This window comes from Chiloscyllium punctatum, chromosome 41 (genome assembly GCF_047496795.1).
Source record: "Chiloscyllium punctatum isolate Juve2018m chromosome 41, sChiPun1.3, whole genome shotgun sequence".
Taxonomy (NCBI): domain Eukaryota; kingdom Metazoa; phylum Chordata; class Chondrichthyes; order Orectolobiformes; family Hemiscylliidae; genus Chiloscyllium; species Chiloscyllium punctatum.
Genome location: NC_092779.1, coordinates 42342915 through 42368243, shown reverse-complemented (window position 1 = coordinate 42368243; position 25329 = coordinate 42342915). Strand labels below are relative to the sequence as shown.

At 41.4% G+C, this 25329-nt stretch overlaps 1 protein-coding gene across 1 annotated transcript in view; it reads right to left on the bottom strand.

Annotated features, from left to right (window-relative positions):
• The window catches only part of nedd9 (neural precursor cell expressed, developmentally down-regulated 9), a 55414-nt gene that overhangs the window by 17340 nt on the left and 12745 nt on the right, over nucleotides 1-25329 (bottom strand). The window contains exon 2 of the mRNA XM_072560783.1: nucleotides 10089-10559. Coding sequence (XP_072416884.1) covers nucleotides 10089-10559 — 471 coding nt within the window. The remainder of the gene's footprint in view (nucleotides 1-10088; nucleotides 10560-25329) is intronic.

The following is a 25329-nucleotide window of genomic DNA, read 5'->3' as shown; positions in this document are numbered from 1 at the left end:
AGATCCCCCAACTGTTGTTTTGAGGACACGCTGAATTTTTTGAAATGTAGTTCTTTATTAAGATATTGAAGTCTCAGTTTTCTGAAACCAAAACAGAAAATGGTGAAAATACTCAATACCGCAGTTGGCATGTGTAGAGGACAGATTAGAGCATGTTTCAGATGTGCTGACTGCATCAGAGTTTCTGGTTTTATTCTTGATTTTGAACATCCACAGTTTCATGCCCCTTTTGTCAATCAGTTCAGGTGAACCTAAATGGTGCCTTACAAAGAAGAAGAACATATAGACACACTGAAACAATGCTTTACATGGAAGCTACCAGAACTGAGAAGGTATAGCTAACAAGGAAAAGGCTAATCAAAAGTTATCAGGGTTAGGGAAGATTGAGGAATTTGGAACGCAAACAGTAGAACCATGATTTGATTGAATGGTGAAGCAGGCTGTGGGTTCATACTCAAATAACGACCAAAATCGGTGAGTGGCAAAAATAGACTCTTGTATTCAGCAACCGCAAGTAGCACAAGTTCAAGGCGGCGATAGAATCCCGAAATACAGATCTTACACTAGCCTCATTACGCACTGTTCTTACATACATTAAAATGCCATTACTATGGTGTTAATTGTTTTATCTATAGCACACAAAGGTTTGAGGGGCTTCTGTTCTGGAAGACTGGAGATGGGTTAAAACACGTTCTACATGCTGGCTGCCACTCCTGATAGGATTAAGAGTGTCTATCCGGTGTGTTTTTGTCTTTTAAGTTGGTAAATTGAGTAAAATTAATAGGCCTATATGCTCTAAGTAAGTTAGAAATTCTACCTGTACTTAATAAAAGAATAAAGGATATTAAACTGATTACCGCAGCTCATTTGTGAGATTTGTTTACTATTTGCCAGTGTGAGTTTCATTTATTCACACTATTTCACCTAAGTGCTGTTTTGACATTAGTTTCTTAAAGGGTTAACAGCAACATGGTATGGTTTGTTCATTGTGCTCTCTCTCTACGACAAACACCTGCCTGCTACTGTGTTCATGTCAGAGACGATGAGGCATCAAGTGGACCCTCCCTCTAGGGACTTAATTGGCCTGGAGCTGGGAGGTGACAGGGAGGGCACAATCATTTTCCCACAGTTTTTTGTAATTGCAACGTTTTGTTGTTAGTAGTTTTTATTTTGTGCATTTTGTTCTCTGGCTGTACCTCTCTCGTCTGAATGAAAGGACATATAAAGAAGATCTCAAGTGAGAGATACTAAGCAATTTAAAGGCTTTGAAGTAACAACAGAATAAATGAGGGGATTTGCTAATTCATCCATGTCTGGTAAACAATACATTTCTAACATCTTGGATCACTGTGTATATTTGACAGAATGATTTCTTAAACTTTGTGTACTTCAGTTGTGTTGTGCGGAAATGCAGCAAACTCTCGTTTTTAAAGATTAAAGTTTTATTTCTGTAATTCTTTTACTCAGGCACCACCCTTGACATCTGGCAACTCGGTATAAACAGGAAGTCAAAACCAAAGTCATACCACAGATGTTCCGGCATTTTGAGAAGTCTGTGATGGGAAACTTTTTAAAATTTTTGTACATTTCTCCCCAATATTTAACGATAAGACTGAATTATCTCAATTTTCATTGAAAATCATCCCAGGTAACAATTTATAAGTAATAAAGAACAATTTATGCTGTCCCCTATCACATTAGTATATCACAGACTTCTTGATGAGATTAATTTATAATTGCTTTCAGAATGCAGTGACTATTAATATAGGTTGGTTTACCGCTATTTAACCACACTTTTATTGCATTCCACTAAAAATCATCTTCTAACAGTGTGTTAACAGTAATGTTCAGTTTAGGATTGGATTAGTGTACAATGCAACAGACCACAGCATTCACTTTTTCTGGAATGTCCCAACTTGTTGAGCAGCACATAGTTTAGCAACAACCCATCAATTAATGACTGGGATAATTATACACCCTCTGTATTTTTTTTTCCCAGAAGTTTGGCCATTCTTTGTAACTGCCAGACATTGAGAGAGCTTTAAGCCTTGTGATCATGAAGGCTGTAGTCATTAATTTGTCACGGTAAACGCACAGTTTGAAATCCTTCATATACATTTTAAATCTCCCATCAGTTTTTATTTGGAGGCTGATCTATTAGCTACTTGTAAATCAATGAAGTGGTTAGGAATCAAACATGAATATGGGTGGACAGCAGTTTGTTTGAAACTGTGCTTGCTTGCTGATACAGATTCTGCCTATGCGCAATTTCCAGCTCATGTCTTTTAGTTACAATGTAAACTTCAAATTGGCATTATGAAATTTTTCTTTGATAAAGGAGGTCTAGTTTTGTGAAGAAAGACAATACCAAAATACAGATTACAGATGTCTGCTTTTTTATGGGAAGCGATCTCCACCAACTCTACCATTACAATCCACAACTCGAGGCTATGACATGCAAGTAAGAGTGAATGTTGCCACAGCAACCTAAGGCTCCTTGGAGGAGCTGGTTAGCTGAGTTGTCTGGATGGTGAGTGTGGATCAGATCGGGTGCCAACTGTATGGAGTCCAATTCCCATTCGGGATGGGATGGGCTTAGGATGGATTTCTTGTCATACTTTTGGAAGTTGTGATGCTGTGGGTCAGACTTACCTTCAAGCAGAGAACTGAAGAGGAGGTTCTAGGTCAACTGCTTTCCTGCAGGAGAATAATTATGGATACAGCTCCCAATAAGTTAGGCAGCTGCGTAACAACCTGGAAGTACACGTTCTGCACATAAATTGGCCCTTTTAAGTTAGTGTGCATATATGGATGCATAATCATTTTTTAAAGGGGCCATGCACTTAAATAAATTACCTGCCTAACCTCTAATTTGTTAGAAATGTTGATTACAGTTAACTTAAATATCATTGCGCTGCAGAGTATAGGTCAGGTAATTAGTGCTACAGTACTGACACATACGTTTCCTGTCATGATCAGAAGCACTGAATTTACCTTCACATTACTAATAAGTTAAAAGTACCATACATTCATCACATCTTTGAAATATCAGACATATGTAAAACATGTAGATACCTATATGTAATGATTGTTGTCATGTAGTTGGGCTTTGACTAGTTGTTACTATTCTACCTAAGGTCTAATATATGATTGCTAATTTACTCGGAATGGGCTTGTTTGACCAAGATTAAATTGATATAGGTGGTAATAATTCCATGTACACTTCCAAATTTCCACACTGGAGGAACAATTCCCAGAAGCTAATGTTACTCCTGCTCAGTTCATTCAAATCTTTATTCAAAGATTCTGAAAAGTTCACGGAGAATTTTTTCATTTTTTAAAATGCTTTAAAGTATGACATTAACCAAGTAGGTTCATACCTCCTTGAAAGTGGAGTCGCAGGTAGATATGATAATGAAGGCAGCGTTTGGTATGCTTTCCTTTTAATTGTCAGAGTATTGAGTACAGGAGTTGGGAGGTCATGTTGTGCTGTACAGGACATTGGTTAGGCCACTGTTGGAATATTGCGTGTAATTCTGGTCTCCTTCCTATCGGAAAGATGTTTTGAAACTTGAAAGGGTTCAGAAAAGATTTACAAGGATGTTGCCAGGGTTGGAGGATTTGAGCGAGAGGGAGAGGCTGAACAGGCTGGGGCTGTTTTCCCTGGAGCGTCGGAGGCTGAGGGGTGACCTTATAGAGGTTTACAAAATTATGAGGGGCATGGATATGATAAATAGACAAAGACTTTTGCTAGCAATGATTTTCTAACATTGCAATTCCCACTCCATACCCCTTCTCCTGGTTCCCACACCTTGCCCTCACAACTCATCCCAAAACCCCTCACACAGGGAGGTCTCCACATTTACCAAATCCAGCTTTGATTGTGAAGTGAGCAGCAAGAAAAAATTTGACTGCAGCAATCACATACATTTGCAAAGCACCCATTACACCTCCTATCCAAAACTCTTGTTCTGATTCTACACAAAATGAGGGATACTTTTTAAATGGAGGCTCTGAGGGTTTTACCTACTGGTTACAAGTCACACTGCCTGCTTTGGGAAGGCCTGCCAGTTTGATGCAGCTCTCAGGCACCTGTGGCCATGGTTGGCCTTCCTTGGGATTAAGGATGGAAATGTAAGTGCAGGATGAAAAGGGAGTTCTATCTTTGCAGAGAGCTCTGTGCATACTAAGGGCAAACCATCGAAGATAATATCCTCTTTTTCTTCTCCAAGCGTGGGATGTTAAAACCCAGCCTTCCTAAGAGGGACAATTCCTCCTGGTCAAAGCTCCATATTTGCAGGAGTTCCTGGACTGTGATCCATTGGAACCTTTCCATGGGCCTGTCTGCAATCCTGGCAATGTCCAGTACTGAGCTCTGGTTTTCTGGAGCTGCTGGCTCATCTGATCCAGGAGGTTGGAACATTTCCCATTTAGGGGTGGAAGTCACACTCTGCTAATTAAGCCCATCTACAACGCATTATCGCTTGAGGACAGGCACGTCATGGGCTCACCATTGACTGTCCTTCTGAAGAGTAGGGCAGTTATCTACCACCCCTATCTGTTAAATTCTGCCCAACTTTTCAAACATTCCTTAATAACAGCTAATAAAGGAAAGAAAAATTGTACTTGTATATTACCTTTCACAACCTCAGTATTTCAAGCACTCTATACTTTTAGGGTTTTCAAGCTTATCTCATGGGCTATCTCCAAATCTAAATTCACTGCTGGGGGAATCCAGGATTGTTACATATAACTAAGAATCAAGGAAACAATCAGAAGATCTCCTTCCAGGATTTTGCATCTCTTGCCAGAAAAGATTGAATTTTATTTCCTTTCATCTGTGACTTTGGGTCAGTCAGGATGTGTGAATCTTTGACTCCTCCCATAGCTGGGGTTAGCTCACTACTGTCTACTTACAATGTAGCAACACATCAGCCAATTTGCACACAGTCATGATTCCGCCAACAGTAATTCTGTTAAAAGATCAACCTGCACATTTTTCGATATTATTTGAGGAATAATTGTTGGCCAAGACACTGGATCTTTGTCAAAATATAGCCATGGAGTCTTCAAAGACCTGAGAGGACAAGTGACATCTTGGTTTAGCATCTCAGCTGAAAGATAGACCTTATTCTCTTGCAGTATGACACCAGCGTATCAGTTTAATTTTGGGTTACATTTCTAGAACTTGGAAGGCAAGAGTGGTTGTGATCAAGTCACAGCTGACACTGCGTTAGCAACTTTATATTTTTCTTAGACCTTTCTCTCACCAACTTATTACTGCGAGATTGAATATTTTCTGATTATATAAAACTTTATCCATTGGGAGAGCACAGCAAACTACACGTAGCCACAATGTTGCATTGATGGGTGTGTGAGGTTTCCCATCATGTGGCCCCAGTAGATGAGGCTAATATCAGGATGGTGTTTACAATGTATCAGAAGCTTTTTTTGGGGGGGGGGGAAATAATTTTCAATTTCAGGTAGTTTTTCTTCAAAAACAGAGAGAATGTGGGGTGAGGGGGTTTTATGGAACAAAAGCAATACATGATAGAATTTATGGCAATTAAAAATTACGACAGTCTTAAACTGAAAGCCAGCACTGAAGTCTGCCTGGATAGGAGGTTCAGCCTTCTATACCTGCTTACTAACTGGAAGGTGTTGGACCCTGCAGCTCAGCTTTAGTAGGTGTTTATACTCGTTATCAACAAGGGGCTCTCAGGGATAGATTGAAAAGTAGGAGGTGGGCCCTGAAAGGGAAATGTCTGACCTTTCTGCCAATATAAACTGTAATGAAAATGGAAACTGCTGCTTTCCAGCCAAGCGTTTCCTGATCAGTCTTTTTGCTGTCTGCTGAGCTTCAATACAAAATCATGCCGTGACTTTAATAGGCAGTTAAAATTATCTTTCTCTTCTGTACAGCAAATTGGTCAAATTTCTTTTGCCCAATGTAACTCAAAACATACATGCTATGGCATGATGTTTGTGTTGTCAGTCTCTATACTCCACACCCAAACTCTGCTGCTTTTCGTTATAGAACATCCCAGCGTTTGCTGATAGTGAGCCAGACAGCTCCAGAAAAATAACAGCTGTGAAGCCATTTACAGTACTGCGCTCTAAATGCCAGAAGCATTTCACTGTAAATAAAGATTTGAATACGATTCAGCAGCACTCCTGTAAAATGCTAAAAACAGAAAATTTACAGTAAATAGAATTACTAAATGTAAAACAGACTGGGTGGTCCAATTTACATATTGTTTGTTCACTGACTCTTGGCTTTGAAATAAATCTGATTTATATCTATCCTAAGTGTTAGTTTGGCTCAGTGATAGCACCATTGCATCTGAAGACTGTATCTTCAAACTTTCAGAATATAAGAGTATTTAATTACAACTGCTATTTCAGTATATCACTGAGAATGGCTGAGACTGTCAGAGGTGATATTTTCCACAGGTAATGTAAAATTATAAACTCTGTTCCGATACATACCAGAAAATGCCATCACACAACTCAAAAGTTCTCCTAGTGTCTACCTCTATCTCTCTTCTGAGGTTAAGGCTGAGATTGGTTTGCATGCAGGTAGCTCAACAATGTCCCAGAGCTGACTATACAGTTTACTGCTAATGGGGGTTCGTACCAAACTACTGCCTTTGGAGATTTTGTTGCATTGTATTCCCAGTTCAATACACAAAATTCATCATAAACATCAGTACAAGGGAGACTGGTTAGCAAGGTTAGATCACACACGATACAGGGAGAACTAGCCATTTGGATACAGAACTGACTCAAAGGCAGAACACAGAGGGTGGTGGTGGAGGATCACATTTATGACTAGAGGCCTGTGACCAGCCGTGTGCCACTAGGATCGGTTGTGGGTCCACAGCTTTTCATCATTTATATAAATGATTTGGATGTGAACAAAGGAGATATAGTTAGTAAGTTTGCAGATGATACCCATATAGGAGGTGTAATGGATAGTGAAGAAAGTTACCCTCTGAGTACAACAGGATGTTGATCAGATGGGCCAATGGGTTGAGGAGTGGGAGATGGAGTTTAATTAAGATAAATGCGAGCCACTGCATTTTGGAAAGGCAAATCAGAGCAGGACTTATACACTTAATGGTAAGGTCCTGGGGACTGTTGCTGAACAAAGAGACCTTGGAGTGTCAGTTCATAGCTTCTTGAAACTGGAGTCACAGGTAGATAGGATAGTGAAGGCAGTGTTTGGTTTGTTTGCTTTTAATTGATGTGGAGGTGTCAGTATTGGACTGGGGTGGACAAAGTTAAAAATCACACAACACCAGGTTATAGACCAGCAGGTTTATTTGGAAGTACAATTTTTTGGAGCGCTGCACCTATGTTGCCTTTATTGGTCAGTGCATTGAGTATAGGAGTTGGGAGGTCATGTTGCAGCTGTACAGGACATTGGTTAGGCCACTTATGGAAGACAGCATTCAATTCTGATCTCCCTGCTATAAGAAAGATGTTGTTAAACTTGAAAAAGGTTCCGAAGGCATTGACAAGGATGTTGCCACAGTTTGAGGGAGATTCATAGAGAGATGCTGAACAGGCTGGGGCTATTTTCCGTGGAGCAGAGGCTAAGGGGTGACTTTACAGGTTTATAAAATCACGAGGGGCATGGATAGAGAAGGTCCTTTCCTCAGGGTAGGGAGTCCAAAGCTAGAGGGCATAGGTTTAAGCTGAGAGGGGAAAGACTTAAAAGAGACCTAAGGGGCAACATTTTCATGCAGAGGGTGTACATATGTCATGTAAGGAATGAGCTGCCAGAGGAAGTGGTGGAGGCTGGTACAATTACAGCATTTAAGAGACACTTGGATGGGTATATGAATAGGAAGAGTTTAGAGGGATATAGGCCAAATGCTGGCAAATGGGACTAGATTTATTTCTGATATCTGGTTGGCGTGGACGTACTGGACTGAAGGGTCTATTTCTGTGCTGTACTGGTCTATGACTCTGAATGTCTCCATGTTGCCAGTAGTACTCTTCTAGTAGGTTATAACTAATAGGATTCCTCTTCAATGCAAGGCTATCTCACCTTTCATAGAATGTTCATCCATAATAGCAAGTTCGTTGTGGTTATTTCCAAACAACGTGCAGTTTTTAAAGGCAGGTAAGAGCACCACTAAACAGCTTTAGAATCGGTAAAGGAACAGTAACAGTATATATACACACTAATCTCTTTTTTGATTTACTGTGATGTTATTTACAGTGAATCATTGTTATAATAATGAGGTTTTATGTCATGTTCACAGAGCAATATTAAGACCATTGATTTATCTAATTTCCTTCATCAATTATGATTTACACATTTAGTCCTAATGTGCTCTTTTTGAATAATTAAAGGCGATGGTTGAAATGTGGCACTTGAACTGTAGCAGGAAGGAACTAAGATGCTTACAGGAAGCTTGTTCTGCAGTTACGACCTTTTAAGTACACCAGAGATGTATCATAAACTTTGCTTCTGATCTAGTAAGTACTTAAATATAAAAGAAAAACAAATTCAGGTTTCCAACATCTGCAATATTTTGCTATTAATAATAAAATGTTTACAATATTCAGACATTTAAAGATATTTTCAAATGAAAATAAGAGTAGAATATTACAGCACAGAAACAAGCCAGTCAGTCATCCATCTAAACTGTGCTGATTAGCTTCCTTCCATATAAGATGCTGTAATCTCATTCCTCTATTGTCTTTGATACTGTATCCATCATTATTCTGGGTCATAAGTAAACTAAGCCCCAAAAAGTTGCGTGTTACTTGTACATTAACATAGGTTGTACTGCTCTACACTGGGAAATTTGTAGCCTCTGCAGATGTAGGCCAGGAGCTGATCATCCAAATTTTATTTTAAGACCATGGTGTGCACTGCCTTTTAATAAAATCTCTGGTTTATCATTAATACAAATCACAAAATCATTGATCGTTAGACCAGTAAACTGCTTTCTTGTTCACTACCTGTGGGTTTGTGTGTCATAGAGATGTACCGCACAGAAACAGATCCTTTGGTTCAGCTTGTCCATGCTGACCAGATATCCCAACCCAATACAGTTCTACCAGCCAGCACCCAGCCCATATCCCTCCAAACTCTTCCTATTCATATACCCATCCAGGTGCCTTTTAAATATTGCAATTGTACCAGCCTCCACCACTTCCTCTGGGCAGCTCATTCCACACACGCACCACCTTCGGTGTGAAAAAGTTGCCCCTCAGGTCTCTTTTATATCTTTCCCCTCTCACCCTAAACCTATGCCCTCTAGTTCTGGACTCCCCCACCCCAGGGAAAAGACTTGTCTGTTTATCCTATCCATACTCCTCATGATTTTATAAACCTATATAAGGTCACCCCTCAGCCTCCTGACGCTCCAGGGGAAAGGCCCCAGCCTATTCAACATCTTCCTGTAGCTCAAATCCTCCAACCCTGGCAACATCCTTGCAAATTTTTTCTGAACCCTTTCAAGTTTCACAACATCCTTTTGACAGGAAGGAGACCAGAACTGCATGCAATATTCCAATAGGGGCCTAACCAATGTCCTATACAGCCGCAGCATGACCTGCGGAGTGACTTGCAGCATTCACCAACTAGAGATTGTACCCTGCTGGTTCAGGAAGCTGCTCAGGGACCCCTTCCAAAACTTAAGTTTAATACTGTCAATGGACAAGGACAGGATTAACTTTTAACTGTATAATTCTCTGCACTTCAATGGTTTTCTGACACCGATGCTGGTGCACTCTGGTAGTGATCCTATTGTTCAATGGGGTAGATTTTCAGCTTGAAATGGAAATGAAAACATGGCAGTTTTTGTAAAGAATAGACAAATAATACTGCTCATTTTGCACCTGGTTGGCAAGTTGAAAAATGTATCAATGTCTTCTGCAGAGAGGCAGGAAAAGTCTGGTCCAAAATGACAATGAAGCCAACAATACAATGTGACAGACTTGGCAGTGTTTGTCAGTGTAGAAACCCAGAAATAAAATTTCATGTTTCCCTGAGCTTGCACAGAAAGAGTCAAAGCTGGGAATCTGATACATTAAAATAATAGACAAGATGAATAGGAGAAACCTACCTTGCTTGTAGGAGGGGCACTGTCAGCCCCCCAAGGGCTCCTGTGTACAGACGGTGGAACCTGATAGATCTCATGGCCTTGTGCACCTTGACCTGATGCACTGGGAGGCACCTGATACACGTTCTGACTCAGTTGTGAAGGGGGTACTTGGTAGATGGGATCTCGAAAAGAACTTCCGCAGCTGGGATGGCCATGCAGGCTTGGCGGGACTTGATAGATGCCCTGCTGCAGTGACTGCTGTGTCGCTACAGAGGAAGATGGCTCACTTGTGGAGCTGTCATAGATAGGCCCCACAAGAAGTTTGAGACGGTTGCCAGGGGCAATGCCTTGTCGTCCATGCAGTGAACAAAGCCACCATCCTTCTAACCCACCAGTGTTCTGTTCAATCACCATCAGGATATCTCCTTTACGAAAAGATAGCTCCTCTGGAGATTCTGGTGCGTTGTCATATAAAGCTTTGGCCATAAGATTCTAGAAAGAAAAAGGGAGAAATAAAGTAATTAGAGACAGAGTCAAGGAAGACATGAAAAATTGCCATATGTATAAAAGTCTGAGATGTGTGTATCCAAACAATGAGTCACATAATGCTTTCAGATCCTTTACACTCAGCTGGCTCACAGGGACACTATTTGTCCCCCATTTGTCTATGTTGTTGTTACATGTCAAAACCTTGTTGCTTTTCAGGTGCAGCCTCTTGTTGGACCCCACTGAAATTGGAAGTGGGAATAATATTTTCAAAATTAACAAGACTTTTGAGAGAGAATGTAGATACAGCAGGCAGATAGAGCAAGTGCTTCCATTTGTAAGAGGGCCAGTTATAGAGTACAGATTTACTATGATTAAAAGAAGCAGTGTAGGGTGGGTAGAAACAGGAAATGACTATTATATAGCAATTTGTTATGGCCTGAAAGAGCAGGAAAGTAAGCATATTCACCATAGTCCTGCTCTCTCCTTAGAGACAAGGGAGAGGTCGAGAATGATTATCCTTTGTTTAACCTCAGCTGGAGTGGCAATTATACCCACGCAGTTGACATCACTCTGCATTACATACCAGCTATTGAGCCAACTGAGCAAAATGTGGCCAATAGATCTGCAGATGAAGTTCAATTCCATACTCTTAGTTTCTACAAATGCAATGTTTAAGTAAATATAATTCGACCTTGTAATCCTTCAGCAGGTTTAACAAGTCCAAACAAACTGAAGGGGGCATTTATACAGCAAACACATCTTCAGCATGAAATGGTTTCACTGTAGTTATAGTGTAAATGCAGCCTAAAATTTGGAACTGGGGAGTGACCCAACAATATAATGGCACAGAGTTAGCATGCCAACAAGAGGAAGATTCATTGTTCATCAGCTCAGATGTGTTGAATCCAACTCCGCACTTGTACTTCATAAATTTAGTAGCGAACACTTGCAGTGTGAATATCTCAAATTTCTTTCCTAAATGAAATTATTTAAAATATATACAAAATGCCATTAGACTGCTTAAAGTATTAAGCTGCCACTTCTCACGAGTTGATTCTTGCTTAAGAAAGCTTACCCAGCAACTGAAGCAAAATGGAATTAATGAGGAATATTTGGCCCATTTTGGTTCAAATTAAACTGTGAATAAAGAGGCAATGATAGTAGGCACTTGTCAGCAAATCAAGAACCAACAGAGAATACTGCTTCTTTTTAGAAGATTGTTCTATTACAAGGATTTACAGATCTAACAGATGCCTCTTCACTTTCCTTTCACGAAGACTAGCCTTTTATCACTTAAATTCTACAACTCAATTACATTGATAGTTGGAAAGCTGAAAACATTGTCATTATCCAGTGTGAAACGTGTACAAGTCACCAAATCTCTGACAACTTGCTGCACTGCCTTTCTTCTCATTACATTCTGCTTTGGCATCTCAGAGTGCTCACCCCAAACAAATAAACCATAGGGTCTAAATAGAGAAACTGCCATCACAAGGTGTACAAGGGACAACTGCTGACTTCACTGGACAGGATGCTCAATCAGCAAATCCTTCGCACTGTTATGCAATTAACTCATCGTGTATCTATTAAACACTTTGGAGGGCCCTTCTGGTGCAATGGTATTACCCCTACCTCCAAACCAGAATGCCTGAGTCTCAGGTCCTACCTACTCCAGAGGTGTACCATTACATCTCTGAACTGATAGATTAAAAATACCTTCATTAAACATTTTTTTCAAAGAGAAGTGGAGTGCTCAGTGTGTTCCATGATCAATGCCAATCAACATTATTAATACAGATTACATTGTCATCACTAGGGCTTTTGTGAACTTGTACACTGATTGGTTGCTGCATTACAACAATGACTACAATTCTTGTTCCACCCTTGCTACATGCATAAATAATTGAGTCCAAGGCAGGAAATTGGAATGAGGTCAGTGTATTTCAACCCTCCTTCAGTGAGAGTGTGAAATCCAAGCCCCTGTGTTTTGATCATTTTGATCAGGTAACAGGGGGACAAGACACCTTTTTGATGAAACTGGAGCTGCTGTTACAAGGGTATACATAGACACTATAAACTGTCAGAATGTGCTGTGTGAAGCTTTAAGTGGAATAACCTAAAACCGACTTAACCAGAGAGCAGAGCAGATAAAAAAATACGGCCGTTCTGCCTTTCAGAGTTTCCCTGGAATAACTATTGCAGGGTGTATCTGAAATGTTGGGACCCAAAGCTCTCACCTAAACTTGCTCTCTGTCCTAATTATTGTTAAAAAGGCGCCATATAGACATTCAGATGGGGACTGACCATCACAGTAAAGATAGAAAGCAGTACAGACACTTTTTTTCAGATGTACCATTTCTGAGATGGAAGAATCCATGAACTCAATCTATAGGAACTTGTCAGGGGATAAGAAGTGGGTGGAAGAACAGGGAAAACAATGTGGTATGAAGGATGATGAGACAGCAATAGTCATGAGGGAAAATGCCTACTCTATGGTCAGGAAACAATCGTCAATGGCTCAGGGAAGGACAACATGAATAACCACGTCATTTAGTTGTTTGCTCTTGTCTGGTTCCAAATGAGACATATTGCACAAGTGAAGGAGTGGCACAACACTACACAACGCCTCCATAACCAAGTGCAAAGTACAAACCCAATTCTATGCCAGTGCTGGCAACAAAACAGCCTACATTCAAGGAGCCAATAGTATCCAGTCCCTTTACAACAGATAGGGCAGCACAAGAAAATTTCCATTTGCTGCTGAACCACACCCAGTGCAATGTAAGAAAATCTGAATTGAAGAGGTTTACTTGTTGCACCCACTTCTGTTGTAATCAGGACCAGAAACGAGTAGTTTGACAGATGTGTTATCAAGGAGTAAGGGATTAACATTACCTTTTCCTCTCCACTTGTCTGGTCTCTTAGATGCCATCCAGGACCAGGCCAGGAAAATTAACCTTAATATTTTTCAGATTATGGGATATTATTTTTAAAATGCTTGCATATTAAATACACATTTTATTCAGTTACACTGCTGAATGAGGCAACCTTGGGTTTACCTGTGGTAAGTTTCTTCAGTTCTGTGCAAACTGTGAGTTCAACATGTGAAGTAAAATTAATTCCCAGGAAAATTCACAAGGGAATCTGACCACCATGTCACCAGTAAGACAGAGCAGCTCTTGCATCCATGTGCAAAAGTGGAATGTAATTTGATAACATTTTGAGTTACATATATTTGTGAAGGACAACTACTGTATTAACATTCCATGCTTGACTCTGAATTTGCTAGCCTCAAGTATTACAGCTGCGGGCAAAGAACAGACAGTACAAAATATGATTTTAAATCCAAACTTTTCACAATGATATGACAATTTCTGTCACAATAGAGCCAAATGTTATGACTGTGCATTACTGGACGTGTGTCACCATGGTAACATGCAGTTTTAAATTTAACCCCTAATAGTTAAATCTACATTAAGGCCTTCATTTCAAAGGGAATGGCGTATGAAAATAGGAAGTTTTGTTAAAGCTAGTCAGACCACAGCTGGAATGCAGTGAACAGTTTTGCACCCCTTATTAAGCAAAGATATACAGTACTGACAACAGAGACAGTCCACAGAAGGTTTACTAGGCTGGCATGAGTGTGGCCAGACTGTATTATGAGGTAAGTTGAGTAGTTTGGGCCTGTCTTCATTAGAAGAATGCAAAGAGACCTTGATTCTAAGGAGGCCTCAGAGGGTAAGTGTAGATAAATTGTTTCTCCTTATTGAAGAGTCTAGGACGAGACAGCAAAAATCTCAGAATAAGGGATCACCCATTTAAGGAGGAGATGAGGAGAATTTTTTTTTCTCTCAGAGGGTGGTGAATCTTTACCATATAGGACTGACAAGGCGAGGTTATTAAGTATAATCAAAGCTGAGATCTGATTTTTTTCAGGTCAGTAAGACAGTCAAACTTTATTAGATTAGATTAGATTAGATTACTTACAGTGTGGAAACAGGCCCTTCGGCCCAACAAGTTCACACCGCCCCGCCGAAGCGCAACCCACCCATACCCCTACATCTACCCCTTACCTAACACTACGGTATAATTTAGCATGGCCAATTCACCTGACCTGCACATCTTTGGACTGTGGGAGGAAACCGGACCACCTGGAGGAAACCCACGCAGACACGGGGAGAACATGCAAACTCCACACAGTCAGTCACCTGAGGCGGGAATTGAACCCAGGTCTCTGGCGCTGTGAGGCAGTAGTGCTAACCACTGTGCCACCGTGCCGCCAAGGAACGGAAAAGGGAGGAAAAGGGAGGAAAGTGGATTTGAGAATTATCAGCTTAGCCATGATCTAATTCAATGACAATAGATTTAATGGGCTGAATGGTCTATTTCTGTTCTTGTATCTTATGGTCTCAAGCTACAAAGGTTGTGATGTGATTGGAACATAACGTGGCTATGGAAGAATTTCTGCAAAAAGAAAATATAGAATCAATGAGGAACTTTAATATAACTTTAACAAGCACAGGCACGTGCAATGCGTACTGTTTGCTCCTTGTCGTTAGCTAATCTGGCCCGATGTGTTCAATTTTTTTGACTAAGTCACAATTAATTTAAAAACGGGCCTACAAGTCAATGGTAAATGTGTTTAATGGCACCGCTAGCTTCTGACAAACCAAACTGAATGCGCACACATAATAAATAGCATTAATAAAAACTGTAATTATGACTCTCCAATAATATGGACATTTTGGATTGACTCTGCAGTCGGACCATACTGTTCATGCAAATATTGGTAGAAATAATGTCATGGAAAATGTTTTCATTGTTGTTGATAAAAGAAGCTTGCAGTGCAGAACAGACTAATCAGATATTACTGTGAGAAATTAATTCAAAACACTCTCATCATTAAAATAGGGATTAACATCAAAAGATATTGGATAACAGTTCTGTCACTGGGGAATTATGCTACTGTTGGCATCCTGTCATGCACAAGTGCATTTTGGCTTAGAAAGAACTAGAGATTCACAGGTAAATATTACTTGAAATTCTTTGCCTAGATTGATTGGTGGGACAGATTATGCTTATGGCTATAGCCAAAGATTCTACACAGTGCTGACAGTTGACTAAGATGTCATCCAGATTTTTCAAAGGCTTAGAAAAGTAATCTAATCCCTAAATTCTACAGGATATATTTACCAAATGTTACATAGGGAACTGTAATCTTAATGATTGGAGAAGGATGTTTGCAGTTGGCATTGGGTCAATGTAGCCCTTTGGAGGAAAACCTGTGAGATTTTATTATGCCTGTGGGGAGATTCTTCTACAGGAAGCAGAGGTCAGTGACAAAAATGGGGGTTTCATACAGTCACTGACAATATTGTCAGCTGGGGTTCAAGCTGAAGTTTACTTAAACTCTACTAGACTTAAAAAGTCTTAACAAAATCATTTCAGTGAAGTTTAAAATTTTCTGGGCAGGATTTTACCATTTGTGTGGAAGTTCTGACGTTAGGAAAAATGAGAGTCGTCAGTATATATGGGCAGGGGGATTTCTATGAATTTTACAGGCAAGAGGAATACATTTTCATGCAGCAAGCGGTGAGGATCTAGAATGTGTAGCAGAGAACAAATTCAACCAAGGTTTTCAAAAGGGATTTGGAAGACAAAAATATTTGCAGGGCCACAGAGGAAAGGAAGGTCAATGGGACTCTGCTGCCAGGGAGGGTGGCAGGAGCAGAGATGATAGCAATGTTTAACAGGCATTGAGATTGACACTTCAACAGGTAAGGATAAGAGAGATATGGACCTTTATGCAGGCAGATAGGATAAATTTACAATGGTACCATGGTCAGCACAGATATGGTGTGCCAAAGGGTCTGCTCCTGTGCTATACTGTTGGATGTTTGATGCTCTTCAAAGAGCTGGCATGGCCTGCAAATCAGATGGTGTGGGATGCAGTAAATTTGAATGTGATCCCCGTAGGATGGAGATGGATACTGTTTCAGTTGGCAATCTTGGTGATGGACTGGGCCACAGATCACAGCCAGCCATCAGATTGCAGCTTGAGCAGAGAAGTTGGAATTTGAACGTTAAGTTTCTGCTGAACTACAATATGTTCTGACACATTGACGGCCTGCCTTTGGATGGCTTAGTCTGCAGTGCAACAATCCCTCAGGAGTGTCAGCTTTCATGCTTAATCCTGGAGTGGGTTTTAAACTGGGACAAAATGATTCAAAGGCAACGCAGCTACCATCTGAGCTACCTAAACGTGACATATACAGGATTGCATTCAGTGTGGGCAAGTCCATCAAACTATAAGGCTGTTAAAATAGAGGTTAAAATATTATGTGAAATGATGGTTTCCTTTCCCATATGGCTTTAGGCTGCAGACCTCTGATAAACTGCGGTGGTGTAGCATCTATAAACATTCAATTCTTTCAACCACACGTGCAATGTATGAGAGATCACTGACAGGTGCACTGAAATAGTCAGATAACGGCAATGTCAAATATTGAGTATGGTGGTTGTTTTTGAATAATTAAGCTGGTAAGAAGGTTTTTTTTAACTGAAAAGGGTAAGAATCCAATAATAAGCTAATTCCAACAGAGTACTTCCTGAAAGATTTGCATTTACAATTTTTGAGACAAGCAAAATAGTCAGAGGAAGGTCAAAGCAAAAAGACTGGCTCATGTATGTCCTACATTTTGGGATACCATATGTAGAAAACTCACAATTAAGCAGGTCCTTTTGGCTATTTATAGTTTGATGGTCTTGCCCACACTGAAAACAATCCCGTATATGTCACTTTTAGATAGCTCAGATGGTAGCTCTGTCGCTTTTGAAGTCCCAGTTTAAGTCCCACTCTAGGATTAAGCATGAAAATCAAAGCTGACACTCTGGAGGGATTAGATGAAAGTGAGGACTGCAGATGCTGGGAGATTAGAGTTAAGATTAGAGTGGTACTGGAAACACACAGTAGGTCAATCAGCATCCGAGGAGCAGGAAAAATCGATGTTTTGGGCAAAAGCCCTTCAGGAATGATGCTGGGAGCCTCGGGGGTGGAGGGATAAATGGGAGGGGGGGGTGGGGCTGGGGAGAAGGTACTTGAGAGTGCAATAGGTGGATGGAGGAAGGGGTAAAGGTTATAGGTTGGCGGGGAGGGTGGAGCGGATAGGTAGGAAGGAAGATGGATAGATGGGATGGGTCACGGGGACAAGGCTGAGCTGGAAGGTTGGACCTGGAGTGAGGTGGGGGGAGGTGAAATGAGGAAACTATTGAAGTCCACATTGATACCATGGGGTTGAAGGATTCCGAGGCGGAAGTTAAAGTGTTCTTCCTCCAGGCGTCGGGTTGAGGGAGCAGCGGTGGAGGCGGCCCAGGACCTGCATGTCCTCGACAGAGCGGGAGGGGGAGTTGAAATGTTCGGCCACAGGGCGGTGGGATTGATTGGTGCGGGTATCCCGGAGATATTCCCTGAAGCACTCTCTCAGAAAGTGTCCAGTCTCCCCAATGTAAGAGAGACCTCATCAGGAGCAACGGATGCAATAAATGACATTTGTGGAAGTGCAAGTGAAACTTTGATGGATGTGGACGGCTCCTTTGGGCCTTAGATGGAGGTGAGGGGGGAGGTGTGGGCGCAGGTTTTAGTAATTCCTGCGGTAGCGGGAAGATGCCAGGAGGGGAGGGTTTCTTGATGAAGGGCTTCTGCCTGAAATGCCAATTTTCCTGCTCCTCGGATGCTGCCTGGCCTGCTTTTCCAGCACCACTCTAATCTTGACTCCTGAAGGATTGTTGGGCTGCCAGAGGTACCATTGCTGAGAGGAGAAACTTGAAGATGCTGTAGTCCTACAGGAACATAGCACTGCTCTCTTCTTATGAGAGAAGAATAACTGGCGGCAGTTTAACCTGAAGGCCACCAAGCCTCAGGTGAGGGGGAGGTCGAGGAAATGAGACTTTCATGGTGACCGAAGCCTGTACAGGAAATTGAGCCCGTGCTGTTGGCATCATACTGTAATACAAACCAGCTTCCAGCCAACTGAGCCAACTGACGACCAGCTTCCTAGCTGACCTTCCAAGTGGGACATCAAGTATTATTTCAATGATGAGGAGAGATACCCAACGTATCCTGACTGTTGTTATTTATCCCTCAAATCAACATTTTAAAAAAAAACTGTATTTGGCCGTTATTTACACTTTACAGTAGCTGCACTTCAGAAGTGCTTGATTGTCACTGGCACCTCAAAGTGCTTTACAGCCAATGAAAGGCACTATAAAAATGCAAGTCTTTTTCTTTCATGATGATACTGAAAATATTAGTCGTTGAGATGCTGATATCATTTTCTAGAACAAGGGAGGGGAAGGGGACAACTCCTGTTTTGTCTAAATTGTTCCTTGAATACCTGATGGAAGCTCAGGCTGCTTTCATGTTACTTAAATATTTTCTTCATAGCCTGGCAATGCATGAATAAACTTTCTCCTCATGAACTGCCTGACGTATAATTGCTGTGCGCTTCACTCACAGGGTGGAGGAGGAATTTCCTGTGGGTTTTTCCCAATTCAAAACTGTAAACTCAGTAGAATCTCTCTCTCTCTCTCTCTCTCTCTGTTTTATATATGTATACACACACACACCTACACAAACATGGTATCTGTAGTTATGAAGTCAGTCGGAAGTAGTCATGGAAATAGTTATTGACCATGACTTTCGTGGAATTAACGAACCCATCCAGCTTTAAAACGAGTGAATAGATATGGAGGGCCAATGGCTGAAATATAGCTCATTTCCTGGAGCAAAGTTGAGATAGCGGCTATGCGCTGCAGCTGAAATAAGACTGCACCATAATGTCCTGACCAATGTTTCTCACTAGAAGGGTTCTAAATCGTGCATGTTTACCCCTTGAAGATGTTGCATCCCAATACTTTCAATCTGTTTTTCTTGCCCTCCCTTCGGGTACTGAATAAACTTTCCCTCTTTTCAACCTTCCAGTCTTTTGTTGCTTCTTTCTCCCAGCATTGCTCATAGTCTTCACCCTGCCTTGCTCTACTCACTGGAATGGAGCAGCCAGTTATCACAATTGCTGCAAATTTCAGAAAAGAAACAAAACTAAACTGATCACCTGACATAGACCCAGGCACCAGAAACAGCACAACACAGCAACACACATAAAAGTTCTCCTTACTAACATCTGAGGGCGAGTGCCAAAATTGGGAGAGCTAATCAAGCAATGACCCAACACAGTCACACTCACAGAATCATTCCTGATGGACAAAGTCCCAGACTCCACCATCACTATCCCTGGATATGTCCTGTCCCACTGGCAAGACAAGCCTCACAGATGTGATGGCAAAGTCAGGAAGGAGTTGCCAAGGGAACCCTAAACATAGTCTCCGGACACCACGAAAATTCATGGCAACAGGTCAAACACGGGGAAGGAAACCACCTGCTGATTATTATGCACTACATCCCCTCCTCGGCAAGTGAACGAACAATCAGAGTCTTCTGAGGTCCCCAGCATTACAGATGTTAGTCTTCAGCTCACCTGATTCACTCCATATGACATCAAGAATTAGCTGAAGGCACTGGATACTGGAAAGCTGCGTCCCGGTAACAGTCCACCAATAATACTGAAGACGTGTGCTTCAGAACTTGCTGCACTCCAGAGAAGCTGCTCCAATACAGCTACCACACTGACATCTAACTTACAATGTGGAAAATTGTTCAGGTCTCCTGTCCTCAAAACGCAAGCCAAATCTAACCAGCCAATTACTGCCCCATCAGTCTACTTTTGATCATCAGTAAAGTGATGGAAGGCATCATTAACCATGCTATCTCGCAGCACCTACTCAGCAACACCCAGTTTGGGACTGAGGTGTCCTAGCAAAATTGAAGTCAATGGAGATCAGGGGAAATCACTCTATTGATTGGAGTCGTACCTGTCACAAAGGAAGGTAATTATGGGAGGTCAGTCATCTCAGCTCCAGGATACCACGTCGGAATTCCTCAGGGTAGTTCTTTAGATCCAACTATCCTCAGCTGCTTCATCAATCACCTTCACTCCATTTTAAGGTCAGAAGTGGGGATGTTTGCTGATGATTGCACAATGTTCAGACCCACTCACCACTCATCAGATACTGAAGCAGTCCAAATAAAAAAGGTAGACCTGGACAATATACAAGGCTTGAGCTGAAAAGTGGTAACTAGTATTCTTGTCACACAAGTACCACACAATGACAATCTCCAATGACACAGAAACTAACCATCATCCCTTGACATTCACTGGCCTTACTATCACTGAATTCCCAACTATGAACAAGTTGGAAGTTACCATTGAGCAGACACTTAAGTGGACTAACCCCAGAAATAGTGACCATAAGAGCAGGTCCAAGGCTAGGAGGAACCTCCTGCCTCCCCAAAGCCTATCCATCATCTATAAAGGTATAAGTCCGGAATTTGATGCCATACTCCAAATTTGTTTAAAAGGAGTATCCACATTCTCCTCACGTGCATGGGCTTTCTCCAGTTGTTCCAGTTTCCTCCAACATCCAAAGACGTGCAGGGTAGGTGGATTAGCCTTAGGAAATGCAGGCTTACAGAGACAGGGTAGAGGTTTGGGTCTAGGTGGGATGCTCCTCAGATGGATTTGATGGGCTGAATGGCCTATTTCCCCACAGTAGGGATTCTATGCTTTTATGAGAGTTGCCCTAGAAATATTGAAGAAGCTGGACAAATCAGACTGCTTGTGTGGCACCAATATCCACAAACATCCACTCTCTCCATCAATGTACAGTTGCAGCGGCCTGTACCATCTATAAGGTGCACTGCAGAAATTTGCCAAGGGTCCTTAGACAGCATGTCCCAAACCTACCGCCACTTCCATTTAGAAGGTCAATAGCAGTAGACACATGGAAGTACCCTCATTGCAAGTATCCTCCAACCCACTCAAACATCCAGACTCATCACCTTTCTTTTAGTGTTGCTGGATCAAAATGCTGGAATTCTCCGCCTGAACAGTATTATGGGTCTACTTACAGCACATGGATTTCAGCATTTTAATAAGGCACACCTCAAGTGCATCAATGCCAGAAAATTAAAGAAATTATCTTCTCCTCGCTTTCGTAAGTATCATATCCTAACTAGCACCCTTGCTGAGATCATCTGACTCAGCAATGACTGCACCTCACTGTGGGATATATTTTCACAACGCACTTACCACTTAATTATGCCTTGTCAGCAGATATTTTACAGTCTTCTCAACTACAAGAACAAATTACCACTTCAAATCCACATCATTTTGGATTTTTCCCTACAATTTTTTATAAATTTATTTTACTCTTTTATTACTGGTTTGAGCTGTTTTCTTACAAATCATTGACAATTTCATCACTTATTCAACAGAAAAAAAAAAGTTATAACCAGCATGTATTTTCTCGAAGAAAGTTGATTAACAGCACTGAAGTTTGCATGTATAACAATTCTTTCAGTTGTGGTCACACATTGCAAAAGTGGTGCACAACTAGTTTCCAAATTGTTCTGCAACCCACCATTGAGACTGCACAGGAAGCTTTTAAACCAGTTCAAAACAAAACATTGTTCATTTGATTTGCTGTGTAGCTTCAAGTTCTTGATTGCAAGAATTTCCATGTTGGAATATTTAGATCTCCCAGTGAGATCCTGTCACAGGACATTTCTTACATTGGTATTATGTACATTCTACCTGTATCTTAATTTAATACAAAGGTGGTACCATGTACATAAACTAGAACACTTGTTGACAATTTTTAAACTAATATAAAGAATGTCAAAGAACTTTTAACTGGGCACTAGAAATTGTAAACTATAAGTTTATGGACCAAATGCTGGCAAATGGGACTAGATTAATTTAGGATGTCAGGTCGGCATGGATGAGTTGGACCGAAGGGTCTCTTTCCATGCTGCACATCTTTCTGACTCTATTGTAAAGTAAAATTCATGTAGAAAAGACCTTTTTCAACTGTTTAAGTTCATGAAATTAGCCAACCACATAATCAAGATAATTTTCATCTGATGAAAACTCCTGGTTGCTCCATACTTTGGGTGACCTAACTGAGAAGAAGGATGTTGCAATGTATTGAAGTGGAGGCTGTGAGAATGAAGTAAGTCCTGCAGTGTGCTTGAAAGAAATTCACTGAGTTAATTCTACACAGCATGAGTTTTAAAAATGACATGCATTCTCTTTTGTTGGTAGCCATGTTTAACCCTTTTTATACCGGGCCCTTTAAGTTTTATTCTGAGCGTCCTCCATTGTTTATTGTCTTCTAGCCTTGATGCTGTTAAATCCAGAACTTTTACTTGGCCAAAAATGCTGGGTTTCAAACCACGTTTGCACAAACCAAATGTAGAACTACTGAGACTCTAAGACTGGATGCTGGCCAGACCCTTGATAAATAGTTCTCTTAAACCACCCATGTCATCAGGTCCCAGTTTGTGCAAAACTTACTTCTTGGTAAGCTGGTGGCAGTAGTACTATTTAAATTTTCTGTAGTAAGTGATTTAGCAGCATGAAAACTAGGTCCTGGCCTATAAATGTTTGGCAACCTTAACAACTTAATACAAGGTGTAAGATATGCTGGATGGAGCAGGTGCAGTGATTATAGATATCACATAAAATGACGTCATAAAATCCCTGTGACTGACACGTACACAATGTTTACAACAGGATGATTGCAGGCTAATTAAACTATATGTTTATCAATTAGTTTTCACAGTGGGAGCTCCTCTGGCAAATACCAGCACAGAAATGACACCTCCATTGATTCTTGCACTTTTCATCTGACACACATTATCCAATTGTCCCGTGTCAAGAGCCTGTGGGGATGTCCGCACAAAGTAAGACAGTTCAGGCAAAGTGTTTCACAAAACACATCTATGAAAGTTGCATTAAAAAAAATTCAACATCTTAGTTCATTTCCAAAGTTGCTCAAAATCACACATGTTTGGAGCCGGAGGACACAGGTATAGTTCTAAATTAATGCTTTGGGCCTCTGTTCACTTTTGAGAGGGATACTGTGTATGTATAACAAAAATCAGGGAGAAAAATCTGTGAATACAATTTAAGAAATTAGCATAGACAAAGAGGAGGTTCTAACTGGTCTGACAAGTTTAAATGTAGACAAATCTCCTGTGTTGGATGAAATGTATCATTCCTTGCTGTTGAGTGAGGCAAGGAAGGACATGGAACAGGGATGTTTAGAAAAATGTAATTCCTCCCTGGCCACAGGAGAGGAGCTGTAGGACTGGGGGACAGCCAATGTGGTCCTACTAATCCAGAAGGTAGCAAGGTCCAAGCAGGAAACACCAGACCAGTCTGTAAGAAATTATGAGGGGTTGAATTAATCTGCACTCGTCGAGGCAGGATTAATTAAGGACAGTCAGCGTAGTTTTGTTAAGGGGAGGTTATGTCTGACCAACTTGACTGAATTTTCAAAGAGATGACCAGGTGTGCAGATGAGGCAATGCTTTTGACAGTCTACTTGGACTTCTGCAAGGTTTTGTTAAGGTGCTGAATGGGAGACTGACAGCAAAGTGATCCAAGGAAGTCTGGCAAATAGAATCCATAATTTGTTAAGTGGTAGGAAGCAGAGAGCCATTGTTAGGAGATATGTTTCCAATTGGAGGTCTGTGTCAAGTGAGGTCCCATTAGGTCAGTGTAAGGGGCTCTTACTGTTTATGGCTTGTATAAATGATTTAGACTTGAATGTAGGAGGGTCGGTCAGTAAGTTTTCAGATGATACAAAAATTGGTGAGGAGGATAGCTTAAAACTAACGGAGGATACATACAGACTGGTCAGATGGGCTGACCAGTGACAAATGGAATTCAGTTGGATAAATGAGATAGTACAATTCGACAGGACAAACAAGGCAAGGGAATACACCAACAGTAGGACCCTGGATCAGAGGGAACACCAAGGATCAGAGGGACCATGTTGTACATATAACTGGTCCCTTGCAGTACCAGGAGATAATGAGGACTGCAGATGCTGGAGAGTCAGAGTAGATGCAGTGTGGCACAGTGTGGTGCTGGAAAAAGTACAGCAGGTCAGGCAACATTTGAGGAGCAGGAAAGTTGATGCTTTGGGATTAAGGATCCTGCCTAAAACGTCGATTCTTCTGCTCCTCAGCTGCTGCCTGACCTGCTGTGCTTTGTCCAGCACCACACTCTATCAACCCTTGAGGCACCAGGTCAACTCATTGAATCCCTACTGCGCGTAAGCAGGTCATTTAGCCCATCAAGTGGACAATGACCTTCTGAACAGCATGCTGCCCAGACCCATGCTCCTACCCTATTCCTGTACTTCCACGGCTAACCCACCTAGCTTGCTCATCCATGGACGCGATTCCATCCTCAGGAGACTGTCTGTTTGGAGTTTGCGTGTTCTCTCCATGTCAGTGTGGGTTTGCTCTGGCTGCTTTGGATTCTTCCCACAGCCCAAAGATGTGCAGGTTAGATAGAGTGGCCATGCTAAGTTGCCCAGAGTGTCCAGGCATACGTAGGTTAGGTGGACTAGCCATGGGAAATGCAGGATTACAGGGATAGGGCAGGGGGTGGGTCAGGATGGGATTCTTTTCGGAGGGACAGTGTGGACTCAAAAGGCCAAATGGCCTGCTTCCACACTGTAGGGATTCTATGATTCTGTAACCAACACCAAAGCACCAGTCATAGCAAGGGCTGAGGGAGTCGCCTGAAAAGACCAAGGTTAATTGGAAAAAAAGCCTACTTGCAAGTGCATTTCTTGTTCGACG